Here is a 16711-nt window from a genome sequence, read left to right as displayed (position 1 = left end):
CATCCTTCAGCTGTCGGGTCACATCTCTCCCGATGCATCTGACCTCACACTTGACATCCCAGTCAAGCCCCTCCAAGGCCAAAAAATGTTATGAATGTCCCCAAACCTGGGGGCCATCCTGGGTTCCTCTCCTTCCCTCACGTGCACAGGGTGGCCACTAGCCAGTCTGGTTCATCTTGGATCCTGAACTTGGCTGGGCCTCCTTGCCCTGCTCTGGGACCCAGCCTCTCACCAGTTGGGCGGGAGCCTCTCTCTGTGTCTCCTGGTCTCTCTGGCCCCTATGTCCATCCTTGTCCATCCCCCCACAGTTGCCAAAGGGATCTCTTAACCACAAATAGATCACACCATTCCCCTTCTTCAAACCTTCCAGTGGCTTCCCTAAAATAAAGCCCCAAAGTGCCTCTCCCTCTGGCTGCATCTCCATTCACTCCCCCCATTTCCTCACTGTGCTCTAGCTATAATTTTCTCATTGTCCTTTAAGACACCAACCTCATTCTAGTCTCTGGACTTTGTACTTGCTGTTACCTCTGCCAGAAGCCTCTCCCCGAAATCGTCCCATGCCTCTTTTTCTGCATTCTGGCCTCAGCCAGGATGACACCTGCCCAGAGGGGCCTTCCCTGACCATGTTAGCTAACACAGCATTCTCCCCAGCCACCCGCCACTTTCCTCATCTTCCTACTGCTTCCAGAAGCAGATAACCTTACTGATTTGGATCTTTGTTCCGGGTGTGAGGTCCCTGCGAGCGGGGCCTTGCTTACTGCTGTAGCCTGCGTGTAGAATGGCGCCGGGCCCACGAGGGCTGCTTAATAAATATTTGTCGATGAGCTCCCGTGGCCTGCGTTCTGATCGCCTGGACCCTTTCTGAAGGGGAGGCCTGGAGTCGAGCCTTCCTCAGAGTCAGGTTCCAGCCCCAGTTCAAGTGCCCACTGGCTGTGTGACTCTGGGCACATTTCTCAGGCTTTTTCTTGAGCTGACATGTCCTCCTGTGAGAAGGCAGGGCAGGTCACATCTTGTGAGCCGGACACCCCACCTGGTGCAATCCAGCCTCAGCTTAGTGGGGGCACAAGGACCTCTCCGAGGTCCCTCCCCAGAGTTCTCTGGGTCTCTGGAAACCAGAGACTTTGTATGTGCTCGACTGCCCGACTCCAGGATGGTGGGCATCGCCCGTGGCCTGTGATCCTCAGGGCCAAAGAAATGGCAGTGGCCCCCCACTGCGGGGCAGTCCCCGGGGGCCCAGATGATCGCTCCGCTTTGTGTCTGGTGTGGACAATCTTCAGCTCATGGGATCACACGCATGACCCAGAGAGAGGAAACGGAGGCTCAGGGTAGTGCTCCCACGTAACCAGGGTGCTGCAAGGACGGGGGAAGCCCAGCCTCTCCCCACCTCCTCCCCTAAGCAACAAGGGAGCTCGGCCACCCGCTTCTCCTGCTCAGCCAGCACAGCCCCGCTCTGCCCCACTGGTCCCGTGGACCTCTTCGCCCTCCGGGGACCCTGCGGCCCACCGCGCTCTCGCCGGGCGGTTCCCAGGGAGCCCACACCCACACCTGGAAGCCGGCCCGCCCCGGCCCAGCTCTGCCTCGTCAGTGTCAGTCCCTCGCAGTGTGCTGCCCGCCGTGGACACCAGGGCCTGCGAGGGGTGCGACCCTCCGGAGAGCGGGGGAGGAAGGCTTGGCCGGAGCCTTGGACACGTCCTGGCCCCAGGAGAGCAGCCTCGGGCCCACGTGGGCTCCCTGTGACACGGTCCCTCGGAGGGCGCGGTGGTGGGAACCGCTAGGGCCAGGCGAAGAGGAGTCTGTCGCTGTGCCCGTGGGGCCACCACTCTGATGGGCCTCATGAGTCCGAGGACAGCTCAAAAAAGAGCCCCAGGCCCCTGCAGACGAGGAGGTGCCGCTGCTTTGCGTTCCCGCTGCTGGGGATGTGTCACCCTGGCCAGTCGTGGACCCCCTCAGTGGGGACACCGCCTGGGCCAGGACCGGGGTGGGGAGTGGCAAGGCTCGGTTAGGTTGGTGGGCAGTGTGACCAGTGCTCTCACACGAAGTGGGGGGATCCACTCTGCTCCGCACCTCACAGCAGGGAATTGTCAGCTGGGTGTGACCCTATTAGGACCCATTCCTCACCCTTGCCTTGAGGAAGGCCCCGCCGTGCCCGTGTGGGGTTTTCTTTGGAATTTTCTGGGTTTCCTGATCTTTTAGCAATGAACACATGTGGCTGAGCTTTCAGGTAAGGCAATACATGCCATTTCCCCAAAACCCGGCCTGTGGCTCCTTTGCCATACCTGGGGTGTCAGGCCTGAAACACCTTGTGGGACTTTCTTTACCTCCACAGCCAGTCAGAACAGGGGTTCGCAGCTCTTCCTGAAACTTTGAGCCCCTTGGGGGCACTTAAAAATGTGATGCCCAGTCTCAGGGTTTGGGGTTTAAATGGTTTGGGGTGGACTTAAGGGATGTTTATGTAAGAGCCTTCAAGTGATTCCAGTGGGCAGCCACAGCCAAGAATCACTGAGCTAAGGGATGGGGCTGTAATAGAAGTTTGGGATGGAAAACTCTGGAGGCCACATAACCTCCTGAGTGCTGGAGGGCCCAGTATATTCTCCTTGCAGATCAGGCTGGTGACCATGCCAGTTGGTGGCTCTGGGCCTTGAGCACGGGCAGCCCCAGCACAGGAGACCTGCCACGTGAGCATTCCAGTTTCTCCAAGGCCTCTGCTACAAGCCCCCGATGCACCCCGGGTTAGCCCCGGTTAGTCTCCCCAGGCTGGCTTTCCCCAGCCATTCCTCCCTTCTGCTCCCCTCCCGGATTCCTGTCCCTTCTTTGGTCCTGGAATACAAATATGTGCTCAAACAGGAAAGCATCGGGAGGTGAAATCTCAGTATGCCCAAGTCCCAAAGAAGTGACCTCCTGATGACGTGCGTTTCCTTCCCACCTACTGGGAGGGCCTATGGACATTCACTGGGACATCTCAGCTTCAGGGGCTGCCACAATTCTCGGCTGTCTGTCTGTCTGGTTGTGGGGCTGGGCTGAGGGCGGTGCCTGGAGTAGACGTCCCACTGTGAGCACGCGGGCTTGGCCGTCCTTACTCTGCCCGGCCACGCTTCAGCTGGCAGCCGCAGCAGGAGCCCGCGTGCCGTGGGCTCGGGGTTCAAGGCCGCGCGCTCCCACGCGAAGCGGGCGGCTCCTGTGGGGCGGGGCGGGGCGGGGCTGCGCGTGGAAGCCGCCGCGCAAGGAAAGCGAGCCAGGCTGCTGCTGTGTGCGGGGACACCGCCAGGGGCCTGACATCGAGCGGGATGGGTTTCCGGCCTCGCCTGGGGTCCAGGTCGGTGGCTCCCGGGGTGCTGCGCCCCTGCTCCCATCCACCGCGGCCCCGCAGAACGACGCAGGGGCCCAGGACACCGAGGCGCTGGCGTGAGGCTGCGCAGGCGGAGCGGACAGAGCGACCCAGCGGGCGGCGGCGCAGGGCAGGCGCGGGAGGAGCAGGCCATCCACAAGGGGGCGCGGCTTCACGTGTTTATTTTTGGCAGGAAGGAAATCATCGCAACCCTCTCGCCCCTGGAAACGTGCACATTCCACATGTAGTATTTCCCATGTAATGCTGGCTTGTTTGTCACATTCAAATGTCCAACAGAAATCCACGACTACCCAGGCACCAGAATCCCCACTACCGGGGGAGGGGGCTGGGGGGGGGTTAGAGAAGCTCCCTGGAGAAGGAACAGAACAGACAATAGCATCAATCTTACAGTGAGATAGGTACAGAGGCAGCCAACAGATTCTGCTCAGGTAACTGCTCGCACTTCAAGCCATCCCCTCCTCTGGAGCCCCGGCATGCCAGCTGTCCATCACAGCACCTTTAAAAGCGGAGGCACAAACGTCACAAGTGTTTGTCCATATAGGGCTGTGTGGTTCTAGATTTTATTAGAGAGCTGTCCTTAAAATATAGGATTGCAAAATGTTGCCAGGTTATAGATTTACAGATTTCTTTTTTATACCAGAAGTTCAAATGCTGCGACCATGACAAGTCAGTGTCATCACAGCCTCTTCACGTCTCCAAAGTCACCTCATCAAAACTGCAGTGTCTAAGGAGCTTCCCCACCAACCATCGGCTGTTGACAAGTGGTCCTCCCCCTTAGGATACAGATACACCGCTTACAAACAGCTAATGGGTGAAGCCACAGACCAATACACAGGATTCCAGAGCAACAGGAGACAGAACAGTGACAACCTCAGATGTGCCCGGGCACCACCACTCAGGCCCGGCCAGAGATGTCATCCCATCATAGGGGCCCGAGTCCACAACCCAAGGTATCTTGGCCCAGATCTTAATGTAGAAAAATACTTGTCCGGGAGACTATATTTTAACCCGGTACACAAGAAACTCAGGAGGCTGGATTTCTCTTTTGGTTAGAGTGGGGTGGTGAGATGGTATTTTGGTAACATGGGAAGCATATGGCACAGAGAAACAGCTAATAGGGTTCATCAGGTTTTAAAGCCCACAATTTAATAAAAGGTAATAATTAAAAACAATACCCGTATTTACCTTAAAAAACATAAATCCCAAACATTCATCTCATTTCTTGGCCTTATGTTAGAATTCTATTGCTTCATTTACACGTAGAGGATTAAAAATATATAGAGAGATATAGATATTCTGATTATGTACATAAAGCAGAATAAAGGGTTAAAATAAAAATGGCATTTTGGAGTATGGTCAAATAAGGTGCACAGAATCCAGAACCCTCAGGGGGTCTGTTGGCCCCCCTGAGACATTCTATGTCTGCGATGGCTGGAACCGGGCTCCATCCCCAACAGTCGTGCAATGGCGCTCACGGTTTCAGGAACTACTAGGTGCAGTGTCTGGCTCAAGCTTGCCAGTGTCTTCACTCCATCTCTCAGAAGTGGGACACTGTTCCTAGGTTCGATTCCCCTGAAATACTCTGGAATTTCAGTCCTCTCTGCCCCCTATTCCAGGGAAGGTCTCATGATGCCAGCAGAGAAAGGGCAGGGGGGAGGGTGAAAGGCTGTTCCCAGGACTGATCTTTGTGTGGGTTTCAACACATGACAGACACTTGACTGCAACATTCAAGACATTTAAGGCAGTGGGTTCATTAATGACTAGTTTTCCAAATCAAGGTTTAGGGCATATGCAGATCTGCCATGTAAAACTGCCATTCCCTGTGGTCATGCCTAGCATGGGGCTGTTTCTACTGGAACTGGCATGGGGATTACTGGATTCTGCACATGCAGAATGCTGGGGCACCTGGTTACCCCTGAATACTTCTCTTCCAAATGCATGGCAGTCCACAGCTGAAAGTGCTGTTTGGGAGGACGTGATTGGCAGCTGGCTTCATTATTTTGTAAATGAAAGGAAGAACAAAATTTTACCTCACCCCCCCACCCCCCCATCTCCAGACTTGTTAGTGCCAGTTGCTCCCACAGAACTCTGGCGGAGGCCCAACCCACAGAGGACTAAGGCAATGGTGCCGACATGAAAGGGTTCTTTTAAATTATTTTTAAGAGCAATACTTTATAGACTGTCTTGTCAAACGAGGAACATGGCACTGCTTAAAACAGCTCACTGGGAAAGGCTGCAAGGGAAGCCCTAGCCCAGGGAGGGCACCCTGCCTCTCCCCAGCTCAGGGCAATGAGTTCCACATATGGACAGGTTTCCCCAACCCCGGCTCAGAAATAGGCTGTGCTTCAAGAGAGAAGTCCAGGAGCAGACCTGGGCCACATCAGTGCGGTGGCTGGTTGAGGCCACGGATTCTCAAGGAACAATAGTCAGCTCATCACAGTATCTGATGTTGACTGTGGTCTAGAATGAATGCCACGCCTGTGTGGTGTGCTGGCCCTTGCCTCTTTGTTCCCTTCTGGACTCCCACGGCCAGTGCCAGGGAAGGGGTACACTTGGTGCAGTCTGCAGGGGAGCGGGACACCTACTTTCCTGACCCTGTCCAAATCTGCAGCTTAGCAGTGAGCGGATTCTGAGCATAGGCACAGTGGCAAAGAACAGTGTAACAGCCGCTGGTCAATTCCATTTGGTGGCAGCGCAGTAGCAGCAAAGAAAATTCCCAAACAGCTCCGTGTGTATCCAGCTTTTGGAAAGGAAAGATTTAAAAATCAATACACAGATTTTTTTTTTCTCTTTAAATATCCAAGGGTTTCAGAGTTTCTTATAACTGCTCCACCCAGAACGACAACAACAAAACAAAAAACATACAGAAGTATGGCAGTAGTGTGAAAGCGGAAGTGACGATGCCACTTTTCAAGGGGGAAGTGTGACCTCAAGACAAAACTGTCACCATCTGAAATAATATAATAATATAAAAGTATCTATTGTTTCCAAAAGTGTTGAGCCACACAACCGCGGATACATTCCAAACTGGGTCAGTGATTAATGGAGACACCGCCATGGTCACCGAGACTCCTATCAGGAGCCTGTCCCTGCAGCACGCCTGTTGGGAGACAGGCTTCTATGACTCACCTCCATCCCTAGCCACCCCCCCACCCCCCAGGTTCTAGAAAATTGTCATATTTGTCTTTTTTAGAGAATCTAAGACAATAAAAGACTAAAAGATGTCTGGAAATATGTTGTGTAGAAAAATTAACTCTCAGCTTAAAATAACATTCAAAAAGGCACTTCATCCTGTAGGAAAGAGATTCTGAGTTGGGTCAGCTGCTCCAAGCTCGGATAGAAAGGGACAGGTTGTCTGCTTGGAGGGGGGTGGGGGTGGGGAACAGTTGATAGGAAGTCTCATAGATATCAAGCTTGTTTTTTTTTTTTTTCCATTTTTTTCTTTTTGGTATGTTTTACGAAAAGCAAATCCAGTAAAACGCATGTCCCTTTATGAAATCTGTTAAAAGAGTTCATTTTAAAATAGTTGTTTCTGTTCTTAAAAAATAAAACAGGTAGGTATGGCCACGTGGACCCCGTGGCCTGGAGCACGGAGTGTCCTCACTTTCCGCTCCCAGGGAGCTGAGGCTGGGTGGATCCCCGAGGCCAGAGGCTCCAGAGCGACCAGGCGGGAGGCAGGCAGAGGCCGGCGCTACCTATTGCAGAGTCTGTGCAGCATGCTGTACACGTCGTCTTCCCGGCTCAAGCCCTCAAAGAAGGGGATGAGGTCCAGCAGCTCTGTGTCCGTCATGTCATCGAACCAGGACTGCACAGGCACCTGGAAGACAGTGTGTGGAGGGGCAGCGGAACCGCAGCCAGCCCTGGGGACAGCTCCTAGCCTGGCTGGGGCCCCCGTGCTTTTAACTTTTTTTTTTTTTTTTTTGGTAAGGAAGACAGGTATCTTAAAAACCATCACCTGCCCCCCCATCACCATCATCACCATCACCATTATCTTGTTTGTTCTCCTGTCCCAACTAAGATTGATCCAAAAAGCAATTTGGTTCAGGAGGAAGGCAAAGTTCAGTGTATTTGCCTTTTATGTCTTAATGCTAGTTTGTGTGCACTTGCTTGTTTTGGTTTCTCGCCATAGGAAAGGTGGCCAGAGCACAGAATTATCTGAGAGCTAGCCTTGCTCCTTGCCAATTTCAAAAGCTCTCTCCATTGTAGCCAACCAGCTTTTTCCACCTCACCTGGAGCCAGAGGTTACCTGCCAGCTACTGACACCCAGGGAGCCCACAAACAGAGGGCACAGGAAAGCATCCACTTGGGGTGCCATGTGCCATGCCGCACGGCAAAGAGAAGTGGAGAGCTTCCTCCCATCCTTAGCAGTGATCAGTTACAAGCAGAAGTATAAAATTTCAAGACAGTCTGAGCCATGGGCACAGACAGAATTTTCACTTAGTTTTAGAGGGTGGGGAGAGGTGGAAATGGGTGGTAGCCAGGGGTGCAAAAGAAGAGTGAGTTGTAAAGAGAAATTTGGGAGAAACCAAAGTAGTTCAAAAGTAGTATTTTGGGCACTTTTACAAATCTAAAGACTGCTCAGAGACAAAACAATTCATTGTATAATTTAGAAATATAAACTAGGATTACCCAAAAATGACTAGTCCTAGGAGAAGGGCAGGGGATGAGGGAAAGGGTAGACTTGGACACAAGACTTCTCTAAATTCATCTCTGTTGGTAGTTTTGATGTTGGAATCATGGAAATATGTTACATAATTGAAATAAGATTAAACCATTAAGAAAAGAAAGCAATAAAAAGTGAACCTAAGAATAAAGTTGATGACATAACCACACAGAGAATTATTTCAAGTGATTTTAAAAAACCTAGTGTTCTGCCAGTTTTCCAAAAAACCCTACGTGCATTCAATTGTCTTAGTAGTGGTGACAATATCAGTACTGCTATTTGGAAACTACTAGATGTGTACTACAGAATAAATCAAATAGGTAATGATATTAATATATTTAGGAACTAAGAGTTTCAGCACAAGAGGAAGAACAAAACTGAAGAAATTAAATAAAAACTGTTATAACATTGATCTGGAAAAACCAATATGATTTTATGATTTAATTTTAATTCTACAAATATGTATACTTCAGTTCTATCCAGTATAAAGGGCTGGAAGCAAAGGCTATCTCAGGAACAATAAGAATCCACCCAAACTGTCATCTCTAAATACCATTTCCATTAATAGGAAGCAGGCTCCACAAAAGTGGCTGAGGCAAGAAATGGACAAGATGAGTATGGAGCATCTTGTTGCACCAGAAAACTGGAAGCATTCAAAGACTACTGTTATATGAAAGGATGGCCGCTGTCCAAAGGTGAACACTTGAGCATACAAAAGAATAACAAATGGATTAAATTATAACAATAAAAAAAATCCATGAGTTCATAATAACACTTAAGACAAATTCACTGGCTACTTTTGGAAGTTTGCTAGAGCACCACCTCACTATCTGAAGAGTGAAGAATTAAAGAGGACCAAGACTTTACCCTGACTTCCTAATTCAAACATTCAAAGTGAATTTAGGGTAATCAAGTAATCAATGGGGGCAAGCTTGATTTAAAAAAAAAAAAAAAAAAAAAGAGTTCCAGCCAACAAATGTGCAAAGAATGGCAGAATTTAGAAATCACCATTTTGTAATTCTCAATGAAATAGTTGATGTAGGCAAGAGTATCATCAACAGCTGTTCACATTTTTAGTTGAAAGGTCGATGCAGAATTTGAAAACAGATGGAATAGGCTAACAACACTTGAATCCAAAGATCAATTCAAGATCTTTAAAAGTGGCACCTGAGTTGGCTAAGCATCTGACTCTTGATCTTGGGGTTGGTGCATTCGAGTCTGATGCTGGGCTCTCCACTGGGCGTGCAGCCTACTTAATAATAATAAATAAAGTCTTTAAAATTGGAACAACTTGACATTACAATGCATCTTGATGTGATTTCATGGTCTTGATGGTAAAAACTTGAAAGATTTGAAAAATTGAGCCTGCATTTAATCAAGTAACAGTGATCTAACTACTTGTTTAAAGGAAATATGGCAATTAGAAAAACACAGTAAAGCACCCCCAGGAGGCTGCAACCAGACAGATCCAGAAGAGAGGAAATTTCTACAGGACAATAACCAGAATTTCTTCGACAAGTAAATAGGATGGAAGAAAAAGGGAGAAGGGAGGGAGAATTGCTAAGATTATACAACAATTACTAGACACATTACTAACCAAAGCAGGGCTTGGACCTTGTTTGATTCTGAGTCAAACAATTCAAATGTAGGACAACATTTTGAGATGACGGGGAAAATATGAACACAGTCTGGATACTGGGTAATATTAAGAAACTGTTAGTTCTGTCACGTGTGATAATGGAACTGTGATTATATTAAGAAGTAATCCTTATCTGTTAGAGACACATGACAAAATGCATTAGATTGAATTTGATTAACTCGCTGAAATGAACATGTTTAAATGTAATAAATTTGGAATGTTTACTCAAGTAATCATTGCACACTAGCTAACTGAATCTAGCTTGAACTCATTTTGTTTTAAGTGGAGCCACAGAGTTCTGGCTTCAAGGAAAGGACCCTGGGGAAGCTTCTGTTGAGTCTGAGAAGCCCAGGTTTGGGAGAAACCCTCCCCTCCAGGGCAGGCTGCCTGAGCTGTGGGCCAGTGTGGCGGGACTGAGGGCTTGGCCATCAGCAGCAGGCCTGGCTGGGTTCTCTACCCTTGGAAACAGGCCAGGAGGTGGGAGGCCATCTGTCTCTTGCTCAGAGAGTCATGCTGCACCCAGTAGCAGGTACTAAGGATTGCCACGTTCCAGGGAGTTTTATGTAGGAAATGTTCCCATTGCATACTTTTTAGATATCATTATGAGGCGGAAAAGCCTGGCAGGCTTGTCTGAAGACCTTAACTGGGCTCCTTCTATTCATTCTTGTTTAAGAACTTCTGCTGAAGAGGTCATGCAGGCCTTCTGAGTCTATAGAAGTCATGAAGCTAGCTCCAGGAGGTTATTGATGGAACCCTTCTCAGTAACTAACATTAAAAACACCAAGATCCAGGCCCACTGAGCACTTACCCAATGCAGGCAGTGTTCTAAGGGCCTTCCATGCTCTGCCACACTGAATCCTCCAACCATCCTACGAGTCAGCAGCCCTAGAATCCCCATTTGAGGGGGAGGTAGCTAAGGCTCAGTGAGGTTAGATAACTTGGTCAGTGCCATGTAAGTCAGGGCGTGGAGCTGGATGGGGAGCTGTGTTATCCCCCCTGGGGGCTACTTACTGCATTCTCAGGATGGAAGATGTACGAGGCGGGAGAATTGTCCACAATGATCACTTTGCTCAGCTCCCGGCCCAGGCGGCTCAGGTCCTTCACGTAGTTCCCACGATGGAAGACACATGATTCTCTGAAGAGCCGGGCCCGGAACACACCCCAGCGGTCCAGCAGGTCGGCCACGGGGTCTGCGTACTGAAAAGCAGGGCACGGTGAAGGCAAAATGCCTGAAAGAGCCCACAAACCCTAACTACAGCTCCCAGATCCGCACTGCTTTTCTAGAAAGAGATTTAAATAATTGGATGTATGTTAGGATCCTGGTTATTCTACTCTCCGTGTGTGTTAGATATACCCAATTCTTCCACTTCATTGTTTGTTTCTTTTTTTTTTTTTTTTATTTTTTATTTTTTATTTTTTTTTTTTTTAATTTTTATTTATTTATGATAGTCACAGAGAGAGAGGGAGAGAGAGAGAGGCAGAGACACAGGCAGAGGGAGAAGCAGGCTCCATGCACCGGGAGCCTGATGTGGGATTCGATCCCGGGTCTCCAAGATCGCGCCCTGGGCCAAAGGCAGGCGCCAAACCGCTGCGCCACCCAGGGATCCCTTTTTTTTTTTTTTTTAAAAAGATTTTATTTATTTACTCATGAGAGACAGAGAGAGGCAGAGACACAGAGGGAGAAGCAGGTTCCCTGCGGGGAGCCTGATGTGGGACTCAATCCCAGGACCCCAGGATCACGACCTGAGCTGAAGGCAGATGCTCAACCGCTGAGCCACCCAGGCGTCCCTTCCACTTCTTTCACCTCTCACATCCAATCTATCAGAAATTGGTTCCATCTCCGAGAGTATCTTGAATGCAAGAGTATCTGCATCTCTATATGCATAATTGGCACTTCCCTGGTCCTGACCTGTGTAACCTCTGGCTGGGGTAGGTGTGAGCTTCCCAAAGAGCCTCTCCTCCCACTGTGTCTCTGTTGCAGCCTCTGTGCCTCACTGTTGTCAGGCTACTGGAAAACACGTCCCTTCATGCCACTCCCCTGCTTATAACTCCCATTCTCGACCAGCGGCCCCTGGACTGAGGCCCTCACTCCTTGGACCTGCCATACCCTACAGGGCTGCAGCCACGTAATTTCCACCACCCCTTGGCTCCAGCCTGTCCGTCACCTGAGGTGCACTGGGTTTGACCATGGTCAGAACCTCTGTACCCATAGAACATGCTCTCCTCAGATCTCTACATGAATATCTCCCCTCTGTCTCCTTCACCTTTCAGGTCTTGGTTCCCTGGCCACCCGTACATCCCTCCCTTTCTGGCTACTATTGCCTCACTCTGGTCTCCTTCATGGAGTTCGCTCATCACTCCCCAGAGATTACTGGGTTTCCTCTTCCCTGGTCAGGATGCAGGCCTTATCTGTCATGCTCACCATGATGTCCCTGGCATTTTGCACAGTGCCCACCTTATGGTGGGAGCTCAGGAAATATTAGTTTCATAAAAAATGAATAAGCAGGCAGGCTTTGAATCTGGCTTGTGTGGCATGAGGCCATGCTGCCCCCCCATGGGTACTCTGGCAGCTGGGCCAGACAAGCCCCTGATGGCCACAGGACAGTGCCCAGACACCGGCTTCAATTTCCTTGGAGCCCAGGTGTTTTATAAGAAGGAGTGTGAGCCCTGCTTGGCCCTCTCTCATGGCCTGGGGAATTTTCCCAAAGCAAGCTGACCTTCATAACTGATAAAGAAATAAAGGGATCATCCCAGAGGGAAAATTTTCATAAATGAAGATGTCTGAAAGACTGGGCCACACGGAGCAGCTGGGCTGGAGGCAAGGGTAGAGTTCCAAAGCCAATGTGAGGCCAGGTCTCAGCACTGAGACTGCCACAGCCAGGTGTCACCATGGGGCCTGGCAATTTTGCTGGCATTTCTGCTGGGGAGGCAGGATGCCCCTCTGAGGCTGGAGGTGTTGGGAAGGCCAGCAGTAGAGTGCACAGCAGCCCCCAAGAGCAGAGAAATCCCAGCACACTGAAGGATGCAGGGCTCTAGGCAGCAGCTTGGACTCTGTGGGAATGTCCTCCTTTCCCCGGAGACATCAGGAGGAGGCTGTATTTCCTGCTAACCAGGTGGCCATTGCAGTTTTCAGCTGCTAAGTGAGAAGTGCCCCATGGATGCTAGGGGTTGACTCTAGATGGAAACAGTGATTAATTTCCACTGGTGGTGGTGTACATCCTTCCAGGAAATGTCTGAGTCTGGGGGCTCCAGGCCTTGGAGATGGATGTGGGGAAGGTCAGCTCCACAAGGCTTTGTCTCTTTTGTTCTCTGCTGCATCCCCAGTGCCCAGGACAGAGCCCAACATACCATAGGCACTAAGTATTTGTTGGGTGAATCCATCAACAAAGGAGACCAAGATGAGGAAGCAGACATTGAAGGGCTCTGACAGCATAGGGTTTCCGTAGGCTCCTGGGCAGTGGGCCAGCAGGGTGGTGCTGGCTGGGAGCTAAGCCCAGAGCCAAGAACTGGGGAGTGCCCACCTGTCCACAGAACTTGCGCATCAGGGAGGAAAGGGCTGGAAAGTTGCACCTGGGAGCTGACGCAGCTGAGCCAGGCTGGAGCAGCACTGAGAGGAGGGCTGCAGAGACAGATGGAGGCACAGGTGGGAGCAGTTGAGGAAGGGAGACTGCACAAGGATGTTTGAGTGCTGGGGACAACGCCAAGGAAGAGTGTTTCAATTCTGCCAACCTCCCCCACGACAGCAACCCCCTAACCCTACCAGTTCTCCATCTACCTGCACAGGTACTATCTTCCTGTTTATTTCTTTAGTTGTTACTTCAGTCTTCTCAGCACCCCAGAGCACTGCCAGGAGAGCCATCTCCACTACAATACAATTGGTCTTGGTGCCATTCATGGGAAAGAGTACCCACAGGGAAAACTGTCTTCCCTGAGGCTTTTTTTTTTTTTTTTCATAAGGAAAAGGAAGGTCTAGGTTTTAGATTCCCTCTCTACCAGCTCATGCTACAAGGCCTGGCAACGAGCCCGGCAGAATGTTGTGCAGGTGGGGTCCTCTCTCATCTCAGCCATGACAGAGAGATGGCCCAAACCAGGAATGCCCAGTCTGGCAAAGTGTGATGTCTGGGAACCTAGAGTTAGAGTCCCCAGCATGCAGAGGAGAAGGCAGCTGTCCAGAGCCAGGAATTGTCGGGGGATGGGGTGGGGTGGAGCTATATGTGAGTCCTTGCAGCAGGTCTGGAGATGAGTAGACTGCTAACCTGGGCTCCCCAAAGCTCATATCTGGGGCCAGTTTAGAGTCTCTGAGGTACCCTCGGAGACACTGGTGGTGCCACCCATAAATGGATGACCCCCCCTTGCCATCAGAGTCAGGATTTGAGAGATGGTGATGACAAGGATTTCCTCCGAGGGGTGGGAGCCTACCCTCTCTCCCTTAGGCTCAGGACACACATAATCATATAGGGGGCAGTCCTGTGAACCTGCTAGTTCCTTTAACAGTAGGAGAAGGCAAAGAAACCACTCTATGTGGTTAGAGCCAGTGTAGACACTGGGTCAAAGATGTGTGAATTATTTTGTTATCATCAATAATTATGATCATGAAACAATGAATGTCAGGAGCACTTCCATGTGACAGTGCCTGTGGGGCATATGAAGCACAGCAGTTGCTCCATGAATACTTGCTGAATATGAGTCAGGCACTATGCTAATGCCCTTTACATGCATTATATCATTTGTGCCACCCTATGATGTAAAGAGAGTTGTCCCTCATTTCTAGAAGAAATGGAGTCGAGAGAAGTGAAGCCATTTGCCCAGTATCAGAGGGCTCACTAGGACAGTCAGAACCATCCTTCGGCCTGTGCATGTCAGTGAATCTTGGACACTTATCCTTTCCCAAACTTGTGTAAGCTAATGAAGGACACAAAGGCTTACGCCTCTAGTAGTGGGTTGCCAGTCAACAGAGGAGACGCAGATGCCCTTTCTCAGTTCCACCGGACACTTTTGTGATATCCTGCATGCAGCAACTTCATGGAGCATTTGTTCCCAGGGCTCCCTGTCACCATGGTAACCCAGAAGCCTTTCAGGCTGGTGCCATGCACATGGCCTGCATCAATCCCATCTGGGGTGGGAACCTGTCACCATAGAAACCACTTCCCCCACCTTAACAGAGGGCTGCCTGACAGATAGGGGGTCGGGGTGGAGTGGCTGGAGGCACCCAGCTGGGAGCAGGATGTACCTTAGCCAAGCTGGCAGTAAAGAGCACACACTCGAAGAGCTGCCCCATCCTCTGGAGGAACTCATCCACGTGGGGCCGCTTCAGCACATACACCTGCAAAGGCAGCAAACAGCAAACTGGTCAGTCATGGCAGCTGCTGGGGGTGGCCTGGGGCCAACACCCATGTAGGAAGAATTCCTGAGAAGGTCACCACTTCCTGGCCCCAGCTCTATCTGTGGCACAGATACCTCTATCTATCTATCTATCTATCTATCTATCTATCTATCTATCTATCTATCTATCTATCTATCATCTATCACCACTATATGAGGGCTGTGTGGTCAGATGCGGCACTTAAGGCCAGACACAATTCTCTGGCAGGGCTCCTGGTCTGAGTTTGGTGTAGACACCCCTCCCAAGGGAGAAAGGGTAGCTGACCGTGGTACTATGGGTCTTAGGGATTTTCAGAACCAGTGAGTAGAAGAGTTGTGCCATGTTTGCATGGAATGACTCATCCTCTCATGTGTTTCTTGGCATACACTCTGGGTCAGGCCCTATGTGGACACAGGCCACAGTCTGGGGCTGTCCTTTTGGAGGTCAAGGCCTGACCCACTGCCTGGCAGCACTGGGACTGCTCCTGCTGCTACCTTCTACCCTTGACTGAACACCTCCCTTTTTAAAAAAAATTTTTTTTATTGGAGTTCAATTTGCCAACATATAGCATATCACCCAGTGCTCATTCCATCAAGTGCCCCCCTCAGTGCCCGTCACCCAGTTACCCCATCCCCCCACCCACCTCCCCTTCCACTACCCCTTGTTCTTTCCCAGAGTTAGGAGTCTCTCATGTTCTGTGACCCTCACTGATATTTCCCACTCGTTTTCTCTCTTTTCCCCTTTATTCCCTTTCACTATTTTTTATATTCCCCAAATTAATGAGACCATATAATGTTTGTCCTTCTCCAATGGACTTATTTCACTGAGCATAATACCCTCCAGTGGAACACCTCCCTTGCTCAGAAGGCCTGGAGTGGGAGTGCAGGGCCCAGCAAAGCTGTAAGAGGTGCCTTCCGTGTCAGCTTGGGAAGCCGTCTACTTGACACCACAAAGGTTACTCTGCTGGGGTTTGTACAGAAACAGATTACAGGGGACTTGAAGGTACCTATTCCTGGCCCCCAGCCAGCAATCAGGAGGGGCCTTCAAGCAGAGGGGGGCAAAGAGGAGGCTTTCCTAGAGTGGCTGCTGGGCTCTCTGCTCCTGACTGGGGAACCTGAACAAATCTGAGGAGACTAGGGAGATGGGAGAGAAAGCAGAGCTGGTGAGAGAAGATAGGGAAGGTGGGAGGAGGGAAGAACTAATTAAAACTTGAATAAATTCCATTTGAAATTAGCCACTTCCCTAAAATAAATCAAACTTATTAAAATTCAATTCAACTCATATTCACTGAGCCCCAGTTCTGTGCTCAGCCTGAAGAAGTTATAAAAATGAACAAAATGCAGGCCTTGCCCTTGAAGAGCTCACAGTCTAGAGCAGATACAAATAAAAACAAATCAAGATAAGCATGCATAATGGAAGTTGTAGTAGAGGGATATATTAAGGACAGTTAACCTCCTTCTCAAGGGAGGAGGTCACAGAAGGTAATATTTGGGTGAACAGGAGCTCATCAGGCTGATAAGAATGAGAAGCAAGCTTCCAGGCAGAAGAAATTGTATGAGCATGAGACTTGGTCTGAAAATACCTGGGGGTTAGAGCATGGCCGAGCCCTTGGTGACCAGCCCTCTAGAAGAGATGGGAGACAGACGTGGTTGAAGAGGAAGTATGAAAGGCAGCTCGGGAAGAGTATACGTGGGGCTGTGA

At 50.1% G+C, this 16711-nt stretch overlaps 1 protein-coding gene across 2 annotated transcripts in view; it reads right to left on the bottom strand.

Moving 5' to 3' along the window:
* Positions 1-3491: 3491 nt before the first annotated feature.
* CTDSPL (CTD small phosphatase like) overlaps positions 3492-16711 on the bottom strand; it is a 115293-nt gene continuing 102073 nt past the window's right edge. For both annotated transcript variants that reach the window (XM_038570411.1, XM_038570412.1), the window contains 3 exons: positions 14879-14971; positions 10660-10845; positions 3492-7163 (listed from right to left, as the gene is read on the bottom strand). In XM_038570411.1, the coding sequence (XP_038426339.1) occupies positions 7038-7163; positions 10660-10845; positions 14879-14971 (405 nt within the window). In that variant the 3' untranslated portion in view covers positions 3492-7037. The remainder of the gene's footprint in view (positions 7164-10659; positions 10846-14878; positions 14972-16711) is intronic.

Source organism: Canis lupus, chromosome 23 (assembly GCF_011100685.1).
Source record: "Canis lupus familiaris isolate Mischka breed German Shepherd chromosome 23, alternate assembly UU_Cfam_GSD_1.0, whole genome shotgun sequence".
Lineage (NCBI taxonomy): Eukaryota > Metazoa > Chordata > Mammalia > Carnivora > Canidae > Canis > Canis lupus.
This window is presented reverse-complemented; position numbering and strand designations above follow the sequence as displayed.